At 41.7% G+C, this 18983-nt stretch overlaps 1 protein-coding gene across 5 annotated transcripts; it reads left to right on the forward strand.

The window, feature by feature from the left end:
* The first annotated feature begins 427 nt into the window (after window positions 1–427).
* On the forward strand, window positions 428–14845 carry CLTA (clathrin light chain A). Of its 5 annotated transcripts, none has more exons than XM_088053970.1 (8): window positions 428–695; window positions 7209–7246; window positions 9113–9230; window positions 10581–10692; window positions 12100–12153; window positions 12897–12957; window positions 13321–13356; window positions 14404–14544. In XM_088053970.1, exons 1-8 carry the CDS (start codon window positions 485–487, stop codon window positions 14410–14412), a joined length of 639 nt encoding a protein of 212 aa, XP_087910096.1. In that variant the 5' UTR covers window positions 428–484; the 3' UTR covers window positions 14413–14544. The 5 variants fall into 5 exon arrangements, with proteins under 5 accessions (XP_087910096.1, XP_087910097.1, XP_087910094.1 ...); XM_088053971.1 differs by having other exon boundaries at window positions 12897–12933; XM_088053968.1 differs by lacking the exon at window positions 12897–12957 and having other exon boundaries at window positions 14404–14845.
* Window positions 14846–18983: the final 4138 nt, after the last annotated feature.

Here is an 18983-nt window from a genome sequence, read left to right on the forward strand (position 1 = left end):
TACCAACTTGACACCTTCTGTGTTTCTGTGACTTAAGCTTCCCTGTCAGACAGAAGACACCCAAAATCACGAGATAGGGATATTTGACACAACCGATGTTTTGGACGTATTCTGCGGGTTTGAATTTGTCTCCAAGTTGCCGACGGAGCCGTGTCTTGTCCCAAGGGAGCGCCTGTGCTTTGGCAGGCTGGCAGAGGCGACCCCGGTGTCGCCGCAGCCCGAGGGAGCGGAGCCCGCCGGTGCGCCGGGCTCCTGTGGGCACCGCGGCCGGGCACCGGGACCGCGCTCCGCCCCGCCCTCCCGCTGCTCTCTGGGCGCTGATTGGTCCGCGTCCCACAGGCCCCGCCACGGCCGCTCGCTGATTGGGCGCAGGCGGCGGCGCTCGCCGCCCATTGGCGCAGGCGGGCGCCCCCGCCCCTTCCGCGCTGCTGCCCGGCGTAGGCGCGGTGCGGAGCCGCAGCTGCCCGCCCGCCCGTCTTCACCCATGGCCGACACGGAGCTCTTCGGTGCCCAGCAGCCGCAGCAGCCGCTCTCCGGGAACGGGATGCCCGACGGTGGCGAGGAGGATCCCGCCGCCGCTTTCCTGGCGCAGCAGGAGAACGAGATCGCGGGCATCGAGAACGACGAGGGCTACGGCATCCTGGAGAACGGCGAGGTGCCCGAGGCGCTGCAGGGTCCCGAGGGCCTCGGCTTGGGTACGTCCTGCGGGGGCGGCGGGTGGGGCTGGGGGGTGAGGGGGTCCCCGCTCCCCTCGCCAGTCGGGGGCGGTGCGGGCGGGACCCTCGCCCCGGCGCTCTGCCCCGAGCGGGCCCCCGCTGCACGGGGTGGTCCCGGGGGTGGGCCGGGGCCGGCCTGGGTGCACTGTGCCACAAGGCAAGCTACCTCCCTGCTCCGTCGGTTATAGTTTGTATCCCCTGAAGATGTCTAAGGCGTGCCCATATCCTAATGCGAACGGTGCTGATCTCGTCTAATCCAGGAGCTTGCCTGAAGGAAGGCTTCTGAAAGCCGGATAAATCCGCCACTTGAGTTTCTGTCTTCAGCGAGGGTGATCTTAGTCTTAAAGCATAAGAGCAGTTAAGCTAATGTTTAATTTTACTAAACCTTTAGCCTTTGTTCCTTGGTAACCTTTGTACTGAATGTAGCAAACCCAGCACTGCAGAGCCCGCGTTTGGGGAAGGGTGGGAACCGTGTGTTGAGGAGTATAGGTCAGTGTGTTTCCAGTATGTCTGATGGTAGCTAAAGCAGCCCAAAATAAACACTTCTCCTTATGAAAGGTTTTAACAGGCCTGAGTGGAAAGGGGTTGATGTTGCAACACTCTCTGAAGACTTTGCTTCTACTTGTCACTAACACCACAGGGACATATTTGCTCTCATGTGACATCCCTTTGTCACTGCAGTAGGATGCCACTCTCCTTCAGATTAAGTTGAATAACTGCTCCCCAGTTAATTGTCAGAACATCATTAGAATTAAGTCTTCTTTTTGCAACCTGATACCAGAAGTTACTGACGTATCTTAGGTATGAGGGGGCAGGTTTGTAGTCTCTCTGTGAATAGCGCTCATCTAGATAAACTGGGTAGTGGAGACCTTCCAGTGCTTATTTAGTGGTAGCACTGCCCTTAATGTCAGCTCACTCATAAGCTCCAAAACATATGGATTACATACACCTGAAAAAAAAGTTGTTCACTGGGCACTATCTTGCTCCAGCACAAGAAATTGAGGATAATTGTTATCAAAGCACCATCCTGTTTTGGTATCATACATAATTTGACTTCCGTGTTCTATGTATAGTGCAGAAGCAGACACAATGGACACTTCCCTTCTTACTTTCAGAAGCCTTAGACAAAGATAATCCTTACATGCATGGGCTTTATGTTCCAAACAGACTCTAGAAAATTAAAGTAGCCATTTGAAAACAAATGTAGTTGAAAAAAATCTATCATCGGCCTTTCTCACAATGGCCTTTCTCACTAGAACGACTAGAGGAGTATGTTCTCTACATACATACAGTGATGCCTGTTACAAACTGTTTCCTTGTCAAAAAGTTGGTTTGTTCAATGCTTCTAGATTGCTTTGATATTTAAAAGTAGCTCTTAAACTGCCTTTCAAGCACATTTTCTCAAGTCATGTAAGTTGACTTGTCATGGAGTGCGAAAGGGTTATTAGAGATCTTTAGAAAGAAGCTAATAAAATAATAAATATGATAATATGGTCCAAGGATCTGAGAAGTCTAGGCAGGAACTGTATGTTATCTTGCTTTCTTTTATGCCATGGGATTGCATTTATGCTCTGGCCTGTTAAATAGGCATGGGAGATGATGCTTGTGGAGTTTTGGTGGTCCTGTTTCTTACCAGAACATTGATCTCTGTTGACTGTCAGAGCCTGTACTCTCTTCCCCCATGTTAAAAAGCACAGACTTCAGCCATGCAAAATGTACTGGTTCAGGCATGGTGACAAATGATCTAATGACTTCTGTTGCCATTTGTGTTAGGCATTTCTTACCATCTGATACTTACAAATAACAGACATTTGTAGTCTCTGGCATATTAGCTCATTAAACTCCTCTGTAATTGAATAGGTGAATGCAAATTTCTTCTTGAAACAATGCAAGTTCTTACGTAAATCCTTAAGCATTGTGACCAGGGATTTGCGGATTTACTTTTTTTAACCGTAACCTTTTTAGAACCCCTTATTTACAGGTCTGCTGGATAAGTTCTTTCTAAGTACTGGGCCAAAAGTAATAAATTGGGCAGCTCTCACCTGAAGTTTGAAGATCTTAACTTCAGATATAGTGACAAGCAGTCATCAGCTTCTTGAAATACACTTTTAAGAATCATAGTGTCTCATCAACAGTCTTTCAATTTCAGTCTCTTGGTAAATGATTAGACAAATATGTGGACAAAAGCAAGCATCATGAATTGAAAATATTAATATTAGGAATTCCGTTAATTGTCGTAATGGGTGAGTATGGGGGTAATGGCAGAATGTTGCCAAGCTTGTGTTTCCCACACAGCATCATTTCATGTTGCCTTAATGAGGGATGGAATACTGATCCAGGCCTGATCCAGTAGGCCATTCATTATGTAAATAGCTATGCCATTCAAGCTGCCTGAGCATGCAAAAACCTAATCTTATTTCCCTTGGAAGGTGAAGCATAATCCCTGCTCCAGAAAACAGGGAGTACTGTATAAATCAAGTAATACAGTGCTGTTGGCTAGGTATTAGTAATGTGATGTCTTGTGAGATTTCTTTTTCAGTGGTGAATCACTGTCCATATATTTGCAGTGAGATTGTGACAGCAGTAAGTCTTAAGGTTGTCAATTCACTTGGTATGTTCTTTGAGCAAGGGAGAGTTCAAGGGGGAATGTGTGGTTTCTAGGTACTTGGATCTATGTATGCTAATATAAAATCCTTACGGCAGTTTGTTGAGTAGATTCTTACGGGGAATTTAATTCAAAGACAAGCAGTTAGACAATCATGCAAATACACAAGTTTAATGTAGGCTGACTAGTCTCAAGCATTGCTTTCACATTTTCATGCTCTGTAAGTTTTATATGAACTTGACTGAATTATGTTTTTCTGTCTTTGAAAGACATTCATGAGACTAGCAATTAAGAAAATTAATTGTGTCTGGTGGTTTGTCTAGGTATTTAATTTAATTGCCTTTCAGGAACTGAGTATCAATTTGCTTCAAAATTGTTTGGGAAAGAATTGATTCCTCCTGTTTCTGTAGTTAGCACGACAGACAGAAAGAGTTCTTGTCTGTAACAATTGATTTTTTTCTTAATTGTTTGAACAGCCATTGATCTGGATTTTGCTATGCAATCAGCATCTGAGGCTTCAGAGCCCCATAACACAGCACTGAGAAAGGTTTGATAGAGGGATGATATCTGTCTAGCTTGTGTTAGTGATGCTGCATTATTATGAAGTCAAGACAGAAAAATAAATTTTTTGTTTTCAAGAAAATACTAGTGGAAATTACAGAAGCTGTTACATTGTAAAATTGCAGAAGCTGTTACAGCACACTATTATTGCAGGTGTGTTTTAGTCCTAGCCTGTTGATTATATTGAAAATGAGGGGACTAATGGGTTTTGATAGGACAGCAGATTAGAACTAAAACACTGTAAAGAAGCACACTTCCTGAGCTGCTTGCCTTTATTTTGCACACAGGCATGAGAATGAGTTATGGGTAGAAAAATAATTTCTTCTCCAGGTTCTTGCATAACTATGTAAACAAAGTTTTGTAAAAGATTCTTCTTTCTTATCGTCTTATGGGTAAGAGGTAGGTAAAAGGAAAGCTCTACTGTGCCTAAAAGAAAATGATGGGAATCTAGGCCTTGAGTGGTGGAGTTATTTAACCTTATGTCAGAATATATTAAACTTTATGTTCTTCTGTTGCTTTAACTAGAGCTGCTAGCTCACTGAAAATAGCACTACTTAGAGTACTTATTGCTTAAAAGAGATGCTGAAGGTAACTCATAAAAAATACTTCAAATATTTCAATGTATTAATGTATTAAAAAAAAAAGTTTCAGTGTACTGCAGAGCCCTTCCTCTGATATTTTGGATAATAGTCCTCTTTTGCATTGAGAATAAGACTTTAGAGAGGCTGGTGAACAAGGCTAAGCTAACTTCCTTTTAGGCCAAGTGGTAGTGAGTGGTAATAATACCAATAGTAGACTTCAGGATAGTTGATCATCATTATGATAAACCTCTGAGGCCATATTGACTTCTAGGACTGAAGTGACAAAATGGTTTTTGTATTTATCTTCAAACTACCCAGCCATTTCTTTTGTAAGCTGTAGTAAATGTGGAGGGCATTGATGCTAGCTTTCTATTTCTGGCAAGCTTGGGTGTTGTATCTTCTGTGAATTTAAGGCAGCTGGTATGAGTTATCCTCTCCAGACACTTCCAGACTCTAAAAAATAATCTGTGTTGCTGTATGAAAGTTCATTATTACCATATTGTCAGCATGTGTTGCAGAACTGTAGATGTTTGGGCGTGTTCACTGCAACAGTGCCCTTAAAAATAAGAGTTTATCTTAAGTTCAAAAGCAATCAGCAAGGATTATGGATCATTACTAACTGAGATGGTTCTAAATATGAATTTTAACTTCAGGAGATACAATACTGTGATAGAATTGGATGGACTCTGAAACCAGTAGGAGTGGTCTCATTGTTCATGGCTTCTGAAAATGTTATGATGCCACTATCAGTATTTAGGCTTTTTATGTGCGAAGGTTATGAAATTGCATGTTTCTGTGAACAGAAAAATCTGATACACAACTAGCATTGATTACTGATATGAAGGCTGGCAAACAGGTAGTTTTTCTACACTTCATACTTAATTATACAAGCACAAAGACTGGAGAGCTGAAATGAAGGAATGTTTGACTGTTGGTCTTGTTCCAGTTAGCACACTTAATTGGCAGATGACAGCATGCTGGTACAGTTCTGTTTCCTCTTCTGCTTGTGATATGCTTAGTCAGCATGCTGACTCTGCAGCTTAATTGCAAGTTCTAGGCAGCTCAGAACAGATGGGAAATTTGTTCTAATATTGCTAATGCTTCTGACCCGGGTGCCCTCTAGAAACACTTAGTTCAGTGTCTGTTAGCGGCTGTTTCTTTGCAGAACAAAAATGGCCCTTAGACAAACCTGTGTGTTTCATCTCAGACACAGCTTTAAGCAGTGATGTTGTTCCTTTCACCTGAGCAGACTACCACCCTCAGTAGTGAAGACTATAATTAATGTTTTTTTGGTGTGACAAGAAAGCTTAAACATATTATTACTGTCCTTGGAAGCATCCTCATGATTTATAAGCTCTCTTGCCCAGCTGGTCACTTTAGTCTTTGTAAAGCCCTCCTGTACCTTACAGAGGATTAGGAATCTGATAAAGTAGCAACCATCTCTCAGTTATGGGAGTCTAGTTATAAAATACCAGTTTCTCATAATGGAAAAGCTTTTTTTTTTGTGAGTCTTCCCCTGCAAAAGTTAGTAACTATGTTCTTGGGGATTAGTATCCTCCAACTGAACTGCCATTCTTGAAGTGATGAGTTTATAGTCCTCTACATGACACAGTTAATGACTGCTCTTCAGGGCTCAGAGATAAAGATGTAAAACACTTGCCTGCTTCCCTGATAAAGCAGTATGAAGAACTTCCTGTGTGCCGTTTGCTAGTAGTACTGTGATACTGGTGCATATCCAGCCACAATCAATAGGATACAGCAGCATAACTTGCTTAGTTTTAGGTCAGTCAGCTATCTATTTTTAAGAAGGTGGTGCAAAATAACTTGATTTTTCTGCTTACTGTGTTGCAGTCACTTCTTTCACTGAGGGGTGTATTATGGTGGAAACAATTCTGTGTGATAGATTTATCTGTGGTGGCATGAGTAACATGAATACTTGGTATATCAGGCAGACAGATGTTACGTTGTGCTGCTCCAGAGAGATGCCCTGCTGAGATTTAGCAGTTCTTGAAAATCTTGGTGTATTTTATAGAGTCCAGAGATTTAAATAGTTTCAAAAACCTAAAAATTTGCCTCACAACTGGCATGTTTTCCCTATGGATTTGTTTTAAAAAGATGAAATTTTAGGCTTTTTTGGCAAAGATTTGTACCTGAGCCTGAAGCTCTGTTGCCACTGTCACTTCAGAGATAATAATACTGCAACTGAAGCAGAAAGCTATCAAGCATATCATCACAGGTGGTAGCAGAAAGGTGACTTTGCTAGGAATGTTAGCTGTATCTTTTGAGCTAATTAGGAGATAACAACAGTAGGATAAGAATTACCAGTTGTTGGCTGCAGGATTCTTAATCTTCCAGGCAGATACTAAAAAAAGTGGTAGTCATCCTTTTAACTCCAGAACAGTTGTATGGTAGTCAGCTTCTAAGAGGGGGAGGACAAAGTGGGAGTAGCTTTAGAATGCAGTCTGTAGCAGCTTCTCAGCTTCTTATGTTGTTACAAGCAGGATCTCATGACGAAGAAACGACCTGGTATTTCTAGTTCTGCAGAATGGTAGCTCCCTTGGTTTTTCATGCCTGTGCAAAAAAGTGCAGGGAGAAGGAAGTGTCCCTGCGGGGTATCAAGTAACAATCACTTTCACAACTCCCACGTTACATACTCTAGTAAAGCTTTCCATACAAGTTACAGAAATCAGTAAATCTGGCTATTCTATCTTTTCTCAAATGACTAAACAAGTCACCTCTTTACAGATGCTGTTGATGGAGTGGTTAACGGGGATGTCTATCAGGTAAGATAGAAGTATTCTGTACTTAGAATGTGCTGAGAACTTTACCTTAATGTAGACTTCCTATTTCTTGTTTTTAAAGTAATTTTATCTCATTTCTGAGGAAGGTCTTCTATTCTGGTAGCTCATCTCATAAAGTTGTCAGTGTTTTAAATTATGCCCATCCTCTGAACTTAGAAGCACCTTAGAGCAGCAGTTCATTTTTAAATGTGGCTTAACAGTACATAAGCAATGTAAAGCGGACTGATAGGCTCTGTGGTATGACTTTACATTGACTTGCACTGGCTGCTAAGTTGCAAGTGTGCTCTGATTACCTAGTTTAAAGCAGAGTTTTCAGATTTGCTTGCTCTTTAAAGATAATTAATGCATCCTGGTTGTCTTATCAACATGGCCTTACAGGGAATGGACTGAAAACTCTGTACATTTCTTATTGACATGAAGTTGCATGAAATCAAACTGATGGCTAAAAAGCTCAATCGCAGTATGAAAGGATGCCATGGTAATGACAAAAGGATGAGATACCTGCTTCATTGGTGTCAGGGAGGTACGAGGCATGCTGAGGCAATCACTTTGTTGGAACTGAATTTCACACCAGTTTGTCCAAGGCATGGTCATTGCCTGGTGTCACAGTTGGCTCGTTAGCCCTTGTTAAATGAATGTTTGGGAATGAAGCAATGTATGAGCGATGTACTTCTCCTTAGAGTTTTAAGTGAATGCTGAGCTTTGTGGAGGCATAAGCAGCTTTCATGGCTGCTGACATTCTTATATTCTCAGCATTACTGTGAGATTGATGGGACAACTTGTATTTTACAGGCTCTTTGTGCTTCCTTGTACAACAGAAGGCAGACTGCCCTCTTTAGATACCTTGATTTTGTGTTTGGAATTCTAAGAGACCAGTTGTTTTGGTTGACAGAGCTTCCTCTTAATGAGAAAGAAGAGACTGAATGGACTACACATAACTTAGGTTTTAGCTACCTTAACTAGCTGGCCTTGTGGCTGGCCAGTTTATTTTTCTTTGGATGAAATGTGAAGCCTGGTGGTGTTGCTCCAGCCTAGTGTCTTCTGTTTGCATTAGTCCTTCATTGAGGGCTACAGGAGGTCCAGAGAGGGGCAAGGCACAGCCAAATCTGTGGTCAACTGCAATTGACCTGGTACTCTTAGGAGTGGTATTTCTTATTTCTGTTAGGGGTAGGATGAAGCAATAAAAATTGTTAAACTTCAAGTATCTTCTGTAGCAAATACCATAATATTTATTAGCTTTGTAAATCTGCTGTATTAATGTTAGCCCTATTAATTTTAAGCCTTTGAGATGTTACATTGTGAAAAGTATTCTAGTACTCTCACTGTTCTGTTGATTAAATATTGAAATGTCTCGTGTTATAAGCTACATAGAGCAATCCAAATTTTGTAATGTGATATGCAAATGTCTCTTGAAGTAGACAAACAAGCTGCAAAGAATGTTTTATACTCCTGTGCACAAAACCATAAAGAAAATTACTTTCACAGCAAATATTTAAGGAGAGATTAACTCAGAGAAGATCTGGCCTACAGCTGTGTAATTAGGTGCTAGGCATTGTCTTCTTCATTCTGCAGGCTTAGTGCTCTGACACTAAGTGTTCATGGCACTTACATTTCCAGTTGTCTTGAATTTTTGTTTGATCCTTGATTTCTGGAGGAAGTTTTCTTAATTTCCTTCAATTCTGCTGTAATTTGTAGCAAGATTTTTTAATGGTGGAAATGTGTTACAACATCAAATGAATGTATTATTGGCTCTGTTCAAATAGAGTCTAATTTTATATAGCTGGCAGGCAGTTATCGGAAATATCCTCTTGTTATGTACAAATGACTTTAGTATTTCTTTCCTCCAAGGAGAGTAATGGTCCCACAGACTGCTATGCTGCCATCTCCCAAGTAGATCGACTGCAATCAGAACCTGAAAGTATTCGTAAGTGGAGAGAGGAGCAAAAGGAGCGCCTGGAGCAACTTGGTAAGCATGGTATTTGTTGAGTAACTTAATATCAGCTTCACTCAGGCTGGGAGAGTTGGGGTTGTTTGCTTGGAGAAGAGAAGGCTCTGGGGTGACCTTAGAGCAGCCTTCTAGTACTTAAAGGGGGCCTACAAAAGAACTGGAGAGGGAATTTTTACAAGGGTGTGTAGTTTACAAGAGGCTTTAAACAGAAAGAGGGTAGGTTTGGATTAGCCATTAGGAAAAAATTCTTTATGGTGAGGGTGGTGAGGCACTGGCACAGGTTGCCCAGAGAAGCTGTGGATGCCCCATCCCAGGCTGAATGGGGCTTTGAGCAGGCTGGTCTAACGGAAGGTGTCCCTGCCCTTGGCAGAGGAGGTGGAACTAGGTGATCTTTAAGGCCTCTCCCAACTCAAGCCATTGTATGATTCTTAAGCAGCAGAATTCTGAACTATCGCACTGCCTCTTCAGAGTCTTAACATGCTTCCTGAGTTCAAGGAGCAAGCCTGGATGAGTCTTCTAGTAAGCAGACTTAATACTGGTGTGGGAGTCAGCAAGCAAGAGGCTCTCTGAGCCTTTACTTAGAGATGAGCTGACAGAAAATGAACAACTTTTTTAAGTTAAAAAGATGACAGTAAGTACTGCAAGCAGTAGTTTATTTCAAAGGATAAAGATTACTCATTTTGTAATTGCTGAGGCCATCTGTTGTCATATGGATCTTAATCTAATAACTAAATTAAGAAAGTAATGGATTATTAACTAGACTAAATGCAGCTATCAAATGCAGTGGTACCTACCCATGGACAGCATCTAAGAGACTACAAACTGGTGCACTTCCCACTTACATGGTGGAGCCTTTGCTTGAAATTGTTAGGACAGAGCCTTCTGTAAAATGTAATTCTGGATGGAGCTGACCCTTTCACTCCTCTTTTGGGTTAGTTACAGCAGATGAGGTTGTCCTGAGCTGTATGCTGTGTGTAAAATTATGCAGAGTGCCAGGTTCCTTCACTTTGCCTAAGCATAGAGCTTTACTAAGCTTTGTTCCAGCACTGGCATAGCAAGGTAAGTGTTTCTGGTTTGAGCAGTTTGCAGACCAACGGATCCACTGAATCTGAACTACTCTGCAAAATTCCTGTCCTAAACTGAAGTGGACTGTCCTAGTTATGCAGCACAGGAATTCTGTTTAGCTAATCCTTTGAATGTTTGTAGTATTTGGAGTTCTCATTGCCTGAATCAGGAAATGTCCTAACCCTTACCCAAATTGGTGAAGCAATTGTCTGCACTAGGATGCACCCTGAATCATCAGTTGAAATGTTTGTAAGACGCATTTGGATACAAACATGACTGACAAAGCAGTTCTTAAATCTTCAGATGCAAACTCGCGAAAGCAGGAAGCAGAATGGAAAGAGAAAGCAATAAAAGAGTTGGAAGAGTGGTATGCAAGGCAAGATGAAAAGCTCGAGAAAACAAAAGCCAGTAACAGGTAAAGTTTCCTCAGCTATCAGAAGAGTTATGGTTCTAGTTATGAAAATAATTGTGGAGGGAGGTTAGAGTATTTCTTGTATATCCTAAGGCAATAGTCATTCAGATCATTAAAGCAAATGCTCCTACTACCTATCTTTTTAACTTTTCTTAAATAATCTAGATTAAATGTCCAGGAAGCATTAAGATGATGATCAAGTATTACTGAAGATTCCTTAGGACATGAAGCCTGAACATGGCCAGAAAATATTTTACTCTACTCAGTTGTTGTCACACTCCCAGCTGCACGGGCCTTCAGTATCTTCAATTACCTACCCTGATAACTAGCTTTCTTACTTGCTTACTTTAGAACATATGGAAGTGGCATTCTAGTTAATCTTGGCTACAGGTAATTTCATTAAATGTCTTAAAACCTTTTGCTGCTCTTTTTGGAAGCAGTTCAGGTATAACATGACTCAGTCCTGCTAGTGCAAAACTAAATGCTGACTGTATCTGTACTGGTTTGAATTGTCTAATTATGGGTCCTATGGCAGAAAGTGATAACTTGGTTGCTGGAATAGTAAGCTCTCACACTTTCTTAGAAGTTCCCTGTGGAATTTTGACTTCAAGCTGTGTGAAGTAAATGTGATAGAACTGACTTAGTGCCTCTTAAATCTCTACTTCATCCTATCCAGGTAATCATCAAGACTGCTTTATATTTTGGGAACTCACAGGGTTCAAGATGAACTGCTGTTTTGTTAATTTTGTTGTTGGCTTTTTTTTGTTTGTTTGTTTTTTTGAAATACAACTTTTCTTATCAAAATGGCCATCAGGTTTGTCTTAATTAAATAAAGTCCTAGGTAGACTACTCTTCTTTCTAAAGGAATAAAGGAGGTCTGTGCTGCTGTCAGAATTACGGATTTGCCACTTCCATTCAGTGAGGAATTCACTATCTTTTGGTTGGGCAAGAAAGGGCAACAGGATTAGTACTGTTGTAGTTGGTGGCCAGAGCTCGTGATGCCCTCATAGGTTTATTACGGCCAGTGTTTGAGTGCAGGATATGGAGTCTGGAGCAGGGTTCACTAAACAGGTGTTGCACAGAAGTGTTTGGTATTCTCATCATCCTGGTGAGATCTCTTGCCTGATGGTAGTTTCTTTCCTCTGGAAGTAGTTTACTGCTAATACTGGGGCTCTAGTCCTCAACTAGATGGTCTAAACTTCTAGGATGTAGCAGAATTTCTGTGTTGCCCCTCTGACCAATGGCTTAATTGACACATTCCATGTGGTAACTGTTTTCCTGTTACAGTAAGTCTAGGTGATGCAAGGCTAATGTGCTTGTTAAAACTGCCTTTAGCTGTGTTCCGTACTTCTCATCCTTATCTCTTTTCTCCTGCCTGCTTGCCTGCCTGTTGGACTACTTGCTACCTAGGGTGGCAGATGAAGCTTTCTACAAACAACCCTTCGCTGACGTGATTGGTTATGTGTATGTTGCTTAACTACTAATTCTGTTTGCTAGTCAACACAATAATAAGCAGGATCAGAAATAGTGCTGAAATGTCTGAAGGTGCCTTCTGAATATTTACTTCCTAGAGCGCTTCTGGTCTGCAGTATTAATTGCAGTTCTCCCGTATGCACTGCACAAAGCCTAGCACTTTCAGTTTAAGTTGTGTAGTGTACATACCACTGGAATTTTGACTTCAGTAGTCTTTAGACCTAAGGGTTTACAGTTGTTTCCAGGCCAGTGACCAACATATCTTAGCAAGATGCTTTGCTGGGGGTGTGGGTTAGTGCCTGCAGTTTCACATGGGTGCTGTGTTTAGTCCTTCCACAGAGAAGCAGTGTTTAACTCTGTGATAGGCAGTGACCACTTTCCTTGCCTACGTATCAGAAAAATATTCAAACAATGCTTGCACATAAAGGTTCACAAGCCAGGGAAGGTAGAAGGGAATTGCCTGACATAAATCAGGGTAGAAAATGTGCGTGCTTATAGAAGTAGGAGGCTGTTAGAGAACAGGTGGAAAGTACAAGAATGTGGTATTGGGACATCAGTGTAAACTGCTGGGAAGACATTTAGGAGCTGTGTAGATGTTTTACCAGCCTAATAGGTCAGTGAAAACAGAGCCGAGATTTTCAAGCCCCAGTGAGCATGCTAGTTTCTGAGGGGTAGAAGGATTGCAATGTTCATTGGCTTGTTCATGTATTTTAATTTCTTCCCTTAATTTGTAGACTTGAATTGAAAGATGGATATGCCACAGATTCTAAGGTGACACCTTTAGAAGGTGTACTGGTGAGCTGTGTTGTGGCTTTGAGTGCATTAATATTGAAGTTTGGTGTGAAATTCACAGCTAACTGTAGGTGGATGTAAACCAAGACTTGTGAAATGATGGATTTACAGGTGGTGTTTAACTTTTCTGAAATCTCCTGGAGTTGGTTTTGTTAGACTTCTTCAATAAAACCCTTATTTTCATATGTCCAATGCAAATGTGCAGTGTAAGTGCTGCATAATAAAACTGGCTGCCTGTTTCCGGAATGTAGGCTAAGCTACTAGTGCATGTTCAGCCAGCTAATCATCTGCATTAAACTCATTCTCATTTTCTATATCTGACTTAAACTTTCTCTCCTTGTTTCTTTTCTTCTCTTCACCTTTAAGCACAAACATAAATCATCCTTGCTACAGCCTAGAACAGTTAAGTAAAAAAATCTTCACTGCCCCTTAAAAGTGTCATGTCACATAAAGTAGCAGTGTTGTAGTGATCCTTGTCTTCAGTGGTGTCTGTAACCTTATCATCCCTGTGAATAGTGCTGAACCCTCATGGGAGAGTCATTTTCACTGCTTTCTCTGTACTGCTTGTTGGAGTAGATGGATTTGGTTTGATCTCTTGATGCTTACTGCTTCTGCACTCAGGCAGCTACCAGGGCCCCACAGTTCATGTAAACTAGATGCTGGAGTGTTATTCCTGCACTGAAGCAATGCTATTGGCAGCACAGAAAAGCCAAAATAATACAGCTGGGAAGCCACTGGCACTATCCAGTACATAATGTCAAAAGCCTCCGTAGAGTCTCCTCAGGGTGAGAACAGGGGAAATATGTTTGTTCTGTGAGGTGACCCAAACAAGTCATCTCCTCTGCCAAGATATATGCTGTAGTCTATTGCACTCACAAGCATGGGATTCATGACTTAAATTCCTTATGATTCATGCTGCTTCACTACAGCATTGGGAATCATCAGCAGATAGTTTTATGATGGCCTGTAGGCCTTGGGGCTGATTTAAATCCTCAAATGGAATTTGTTTAAGACATGCTTGCAGGCGGTTGTAAATTTCCAGTTGGCAAATGTCCAGTATAAGCCATCAAGTGGCAGAGGCTTAACTAGTTAAAACCTGGGCATTTCTCCATAAATTAAATGCCTACATAGAAGTACCTTACTTCCTGGAAGCTTGTGTGGCGACTCCTTAGGCAAAGACTCAATAACTATTCTTAAAACCAAACACCTGTATTCCAACATTTTACACAATCCTCTGCAATCCTCTGCACTGCTTGTGCATAGCATACTACTGCAATCTACTTTCATCTCCAGGATTGGGGCAGTGGGAGCTTACGTGGCCATAATGTCCACAAGCAGCTGTCAGGTCACATTTCTTATGAAACATGCTGAAAGAAACTGCATCCTGTAAGAGGGAAGGAGTGGCTTATCTACTGGGCATTAACACAAGGTGCATTGCATTGCTTTTAGGGCAGCTGAAGAAGCCTTTGTGAATGATGCAGAAGAAGTTTTTCCGGGCACTGAGTGGGAACGTGTGGCTCAGCTCTGTGACTTTAATCCCAAGTCTAGTAAGCAGGCAAAAGATGTGTCCCGCATGCGTTCAGTCCTCATCTCGCTCAAGCAGGCTCCGCTGGTTCGCTGAAGCAAAGCTCGGTGGAAACACTAAAATGCAATATCTTAACCTTACTCAGAGAAGCTTTGTTTGCAGTAATTAATTAATTGTTTCAATGTGTTTTTTTGGACCACATCATGATGTATCTAGAGCTGATCATTGTTTGATTGCATGTTCTTCCTGATGTTTCCTTTCTGTGTCTGAAATGGGAGAACCTCCAAAACTGTAGTCTCTGTGCTGTTGTGCACTGAGGTATCACTTCCCACATTACTGATATTAAAGATCTGTTGAACAGCAAAATGTGTTGACTTTGAATGAATTGAGGTCTTCTGCTTCCTTTTGACAGAGGGTGTTTGAATTAAGTGCGAGTAAACATTTCTCTTGATTGCTAGTGATTTCACTTTGCTGGTGAATGTCCAGCCAGCAGTGCTTCTGGTATCTGCAAGGCTGCCCTGCTTGTTTCTTTAAGCTTTCTTAAATCTCTTGAGAGCTTTAGTTTAAAAACTTCTTTTATCACACTAGACAGCAGCTCAAGAAAACTAAAACAGCAGGCTTGTTAAGGGGCTTATCTTGCTTCCAGTGGGACTGAGGACTCTGCCTTCTGCAGTAAGGTAAGTGGTTTTGTATAGTTTTCTGCTGTCACTCTGGCTGTCTGTCTCAGGCTCAACACACAGGAGAGAGGACTGAGCAGTTAAGACATGTGATATTCTACTGCTTATTCTGTTCTGCTAGGTTTTTAAGGCTGTCTTCATATGCGAAGGTCTGCGGTGTACTTGGATGTTTTTGAACTGTGTCCTTGTCCTCACTGACCATTGCAGACACTTCTTCCCACTAGGGTGGTGAACTGGAGAGTTGGAGAGCAAGAGAAGGGAAGACTTGCTCTTAAGGCTGCTCATGTCTAGGTTGGAGTTCTGTCTGCCAAGGTAGTTGAATCGGAAACAAACTGATAGAAAAATCTCTGTTCTGCTTCCTTGGCTCACCTAACAGTCACAGGAGCTATATTCTAGCCTTGCTCGGTTAAACCTTACCCTTAGCTGCCTATCTTATAAAACTAATCTGTTCAATCTCCTACATTATTTCACCATGTTTATAAAAAACACAGTATCTTAACTACTCTGTAGCGTAATTGCTTTAATACCTTCTATGTACAAGTCCAGGCAGTCTGAAACAGTTGCAGGTGTAGACTACGATGTACCAAGGCTCAGGATGTTACTGCACAGCAGCTGTCTCACTAGCAGCTGCATTCCTGTGGTGGGTAAGGTAGTGAATAAATGGTTTCCAGTTGGGCTGCAGTTAAGCTGTACCTCACAATTGTCTGTAATGACTGGAGCTACCAAGTGTATTCACATACTACTGGTGGGTGGTGATGAGAATGATAGTAGATTACAAGTCTGAAAGCTTGATTCCATGGAAAATTAAGACAAGAAGGTATCTTCTGAACTGCACAAGGGTATGGCAGGTGAGTCCAACAGGACTGAAGCACGGAGCAAGTCCATAGAATACTGATACTCATTGCTAGCCTTGACTAGTTATGCATTTGCCTTGACTGAAAATTTGCTTTTTACTGCACACTAAAAAGCTCTGAAAATAAATGTGTTCAAAATGATCTGATAATTTAATAGAGAAGTCCACTACCTTAAATGTACAGTCTTTAAAGTGTTAATATGAATTTAGGAGAATTTGAAAGATCTACTGTTTAGAGGGGCTCATGCGCACTGAGTAATGGTATTTATTTTCCTATCTTACATAATATTTTATCTGGCTATGGATGTGGCTTAGAGCTGCAATCCAAGAAAATGGGCAAAGACTCGAATTCAAGGCCAATGCAAAGTTACAGAAGTTAAAACAGTATTTTATATGCTGGGTTTGCAGAGTGTAAGAATGTGTTTGCAGATTTTTTTACATATTTCATCTTATTGGAACACTTAAAATGCAGCTCTGTGGGTTATGATTACCTCCACTAACTCTGGTGCAGAGATTTTGCAGATTAACTCTTCTGCCTTAATTCTACATTGTATGTAAAATTAATGTAAAATGACATTGAGTATGCTAGCTCACTGTTTCCTTTATCAGTGCTGTCACAAAATCACAGACTGGCTGTGGTTGGAAGGGACCTCTAGAGGTCACGTAGTTCAGCTCCTCTGCTCAAGCAGACCCACGAGCCTGTTGCCCATGACAATATCCAGACTACTTCTGAAGATCTCCAGGAAGTGAAATGCCACTACCTCTCTGGGCAACCTCTGCCAGTGCTTGGATACCTGTATAGCATGGAAGTGTTTCCAGATGTTCAGATGGAGCCTCCTGTGTTTCAGTCTGTGCCCAGTGTCTCCTATCATGGCACTAAGGAAAAGAGCTTGGCTTCCATCTTCTTTGCACTCTTGCTTCAGGTATTTATATACATTAATAAGATTCCTTAAGCCTTCTCATTTCCAGGTTGAACAGTTCCAGCTCTCAGCCTTCCCTCACAGGAGAAATGCTTTATAATCTTTGTGGCTCTTTGTTGAGCTCTGGTGTGCTCATGTCTCTCATGTACTGGGGAGCTCAGAACCAAATGCAGCACTCCTGGAGTCAGGACATTTTCTGTGTCTGAGAATTGTTTTAGATTCTTAGACCTTGTGACAGAACAAAAGAATTCTCAGGTTTATTTGAACAAATCTTGTTTGTGTTTCTAAGCCCTGACTTCTTTTCTTCAGAGATCAGCATCTGTCACTGTTTTGTAACTTCATGTGACTGTGTTGTGCTACCTCTGCCTGGCTGTGCATGCTCAGTCCTGTTTACTGGCTTTAACTTCCCCACTGTTGCTGATTATCTCCATAGCATTACTCAGAATCTGGGAAAAAGCCTGGATGCTTCCTATCCTTTAAACATAATCCCAGCTGCATGTGTGTGAAGATCTCATGCAGTATTGAGAGAGAAGCTGTGGACTCTTGCTGAACACATCCTGGTATAGAACTTGCTTTGTTTAGCTTCTGATCAAGTGACAGCCAGCAGCCAGGCAGTCTGAAATTACAATGAGCATTTGTAAAGAAGAGGGATGGAGAGGTCATGGGTTCACTGGAAAGCAGGGAGCCTGAAAACAACAGCACTGTGCATTCATCCTCTTAGCCTGTGGAACATGGTTAAGTTTTAAACAGCCATAAAACAACATGGTGTGGCTTACCTATTTCCTGCTGATGTTTTTATTTTCTGAGCAACCAGTTAAGAGCGAAACATAAATATTACAGGCTTGTATTTCAGAATGGTCAACATGGGTGTCTACAGTCTTTGCCAAGAGGATTCCTCCAGCAGTACTTGTCATGCAGGCAAGGATGTTCCTCTGCAGGACCTTGTCCTGTGGAACTAGCTCTAATCCAAATATAATTATCTGGAATGGTCCAAAAGGAGTGTACAGCCCAGGTGTTTTATACTTACTAATGCCTGTGATGTTTCCATGGCATTTGAAAGGGACCCCGATTTCAGATTTCACTGAATCCATGTATAAATTCTATCTGCACCTTACTCTGGGTTGTGTTTTTGCAATACAAAATTGCCATTTCCTCCATTGGTAATTCCTGCAAGTTTTTGACAATTTTGTTAGAATTAAATGGAAGAAAGATGGTGCTTCAGCACCACCAGAAAGCTAATGGATTTGTTATTTCCAAGTGTCTGGGTGGCAGATCAAAGATTCAGAACACTGAATAAACTTGATGGTCAGGAAGCCAAAAAGAAATTCTAAACCTTGAAGTATACAATCCTCTATGGATTAGCTATGTGGTTTGCAAAGCATCAGCAGTGACCTGTAAAAAGGTATCTATCAAAACTCATCTTTTCCTTATGGTCCCAAGTCCTGGGTTTTTGGTTTGAGAACTAAGAACTCCAGTTTTAGTTTGCTTTCCAGTCTTTTGGCACTCTACTGCTGTTGCTTGCTTATGTAATGCTGAACATCCAAGTTCATGAGGGGTCTAGTCCTGGCCCAAGCTGTTGATGTCATACACAGTTCTGCTTGGAGGGCTGGAGGGTGGCATTCCTGCCAAGGCTCCCACAGTTAGGATACCACATGCACTTGCCACAGACACTGCAGAACCAACCAAAATGCAACAGGCAGTATGAACAGGTGCTGCCAGTGCAGGTACTGAGAATTGTCTGAGCTTTAGGCTCTGAAATACTGGTAAAGGCTGGGGAAAGGGACTTTGTTTCTGCACATTTTCCCAGTATTGGATATAAAGGTTGGTTTGCCCTTACTTGAGTCGATCTTCATGGTACGGACTACTCTAAAGGACACTGGGCCAGCATCAAATAAACACATTACTGCAGATATTCTGTGAACATATGATGTTTGCTCCTTCTGGGACTGTATACAACTGAGGGCTAATGTCCATAAAATCTCTGGTCCACACTGAAGTACCTGAAGTTAAAAGGATGCTTCTGAACAGGGAAAGAAGGAGAGACAAAACCACTA

Source organism: Pseudopodoces humilis, chromosome 4, assembly GCF_049639895.1.
Source record: "Pseudopodoces humilis isolate 2021_Gansu_Grassland_sample_001 chromosome 4, ASM4963989v1, whole genome shotgun sequence".
Taxonomy (NCBI): Eukaryota; Metazoa; Chordata; class Aves; order Passeriformes; family Paridae; genus Pseudopodoces; species Pseudopodoces humilis.

Coding starts and splice junctions, on each gene's coding strand:
- CLTA (XM_088053968.1), top strand. CDS start 485: ATGGCCGACACGGAGCTCTTCGGTGCCCAGCAGCCGCAGCAGCCGCTC. Junction 696..7,208: donor TCCCGAGGGCCTCGGCTTGG/GTACGTCCTGCG, acceptor ACCTCTTTACAG/ATGCTGTTGATGGAGTGGTT. Junction 10,693..12,099: donor AAAACAAAAGCCAGTAACAG/GTAAAGTTTCCT, acceptor CTTGCTACCTAG/GGTGGCAGATGAAGCTTTCT.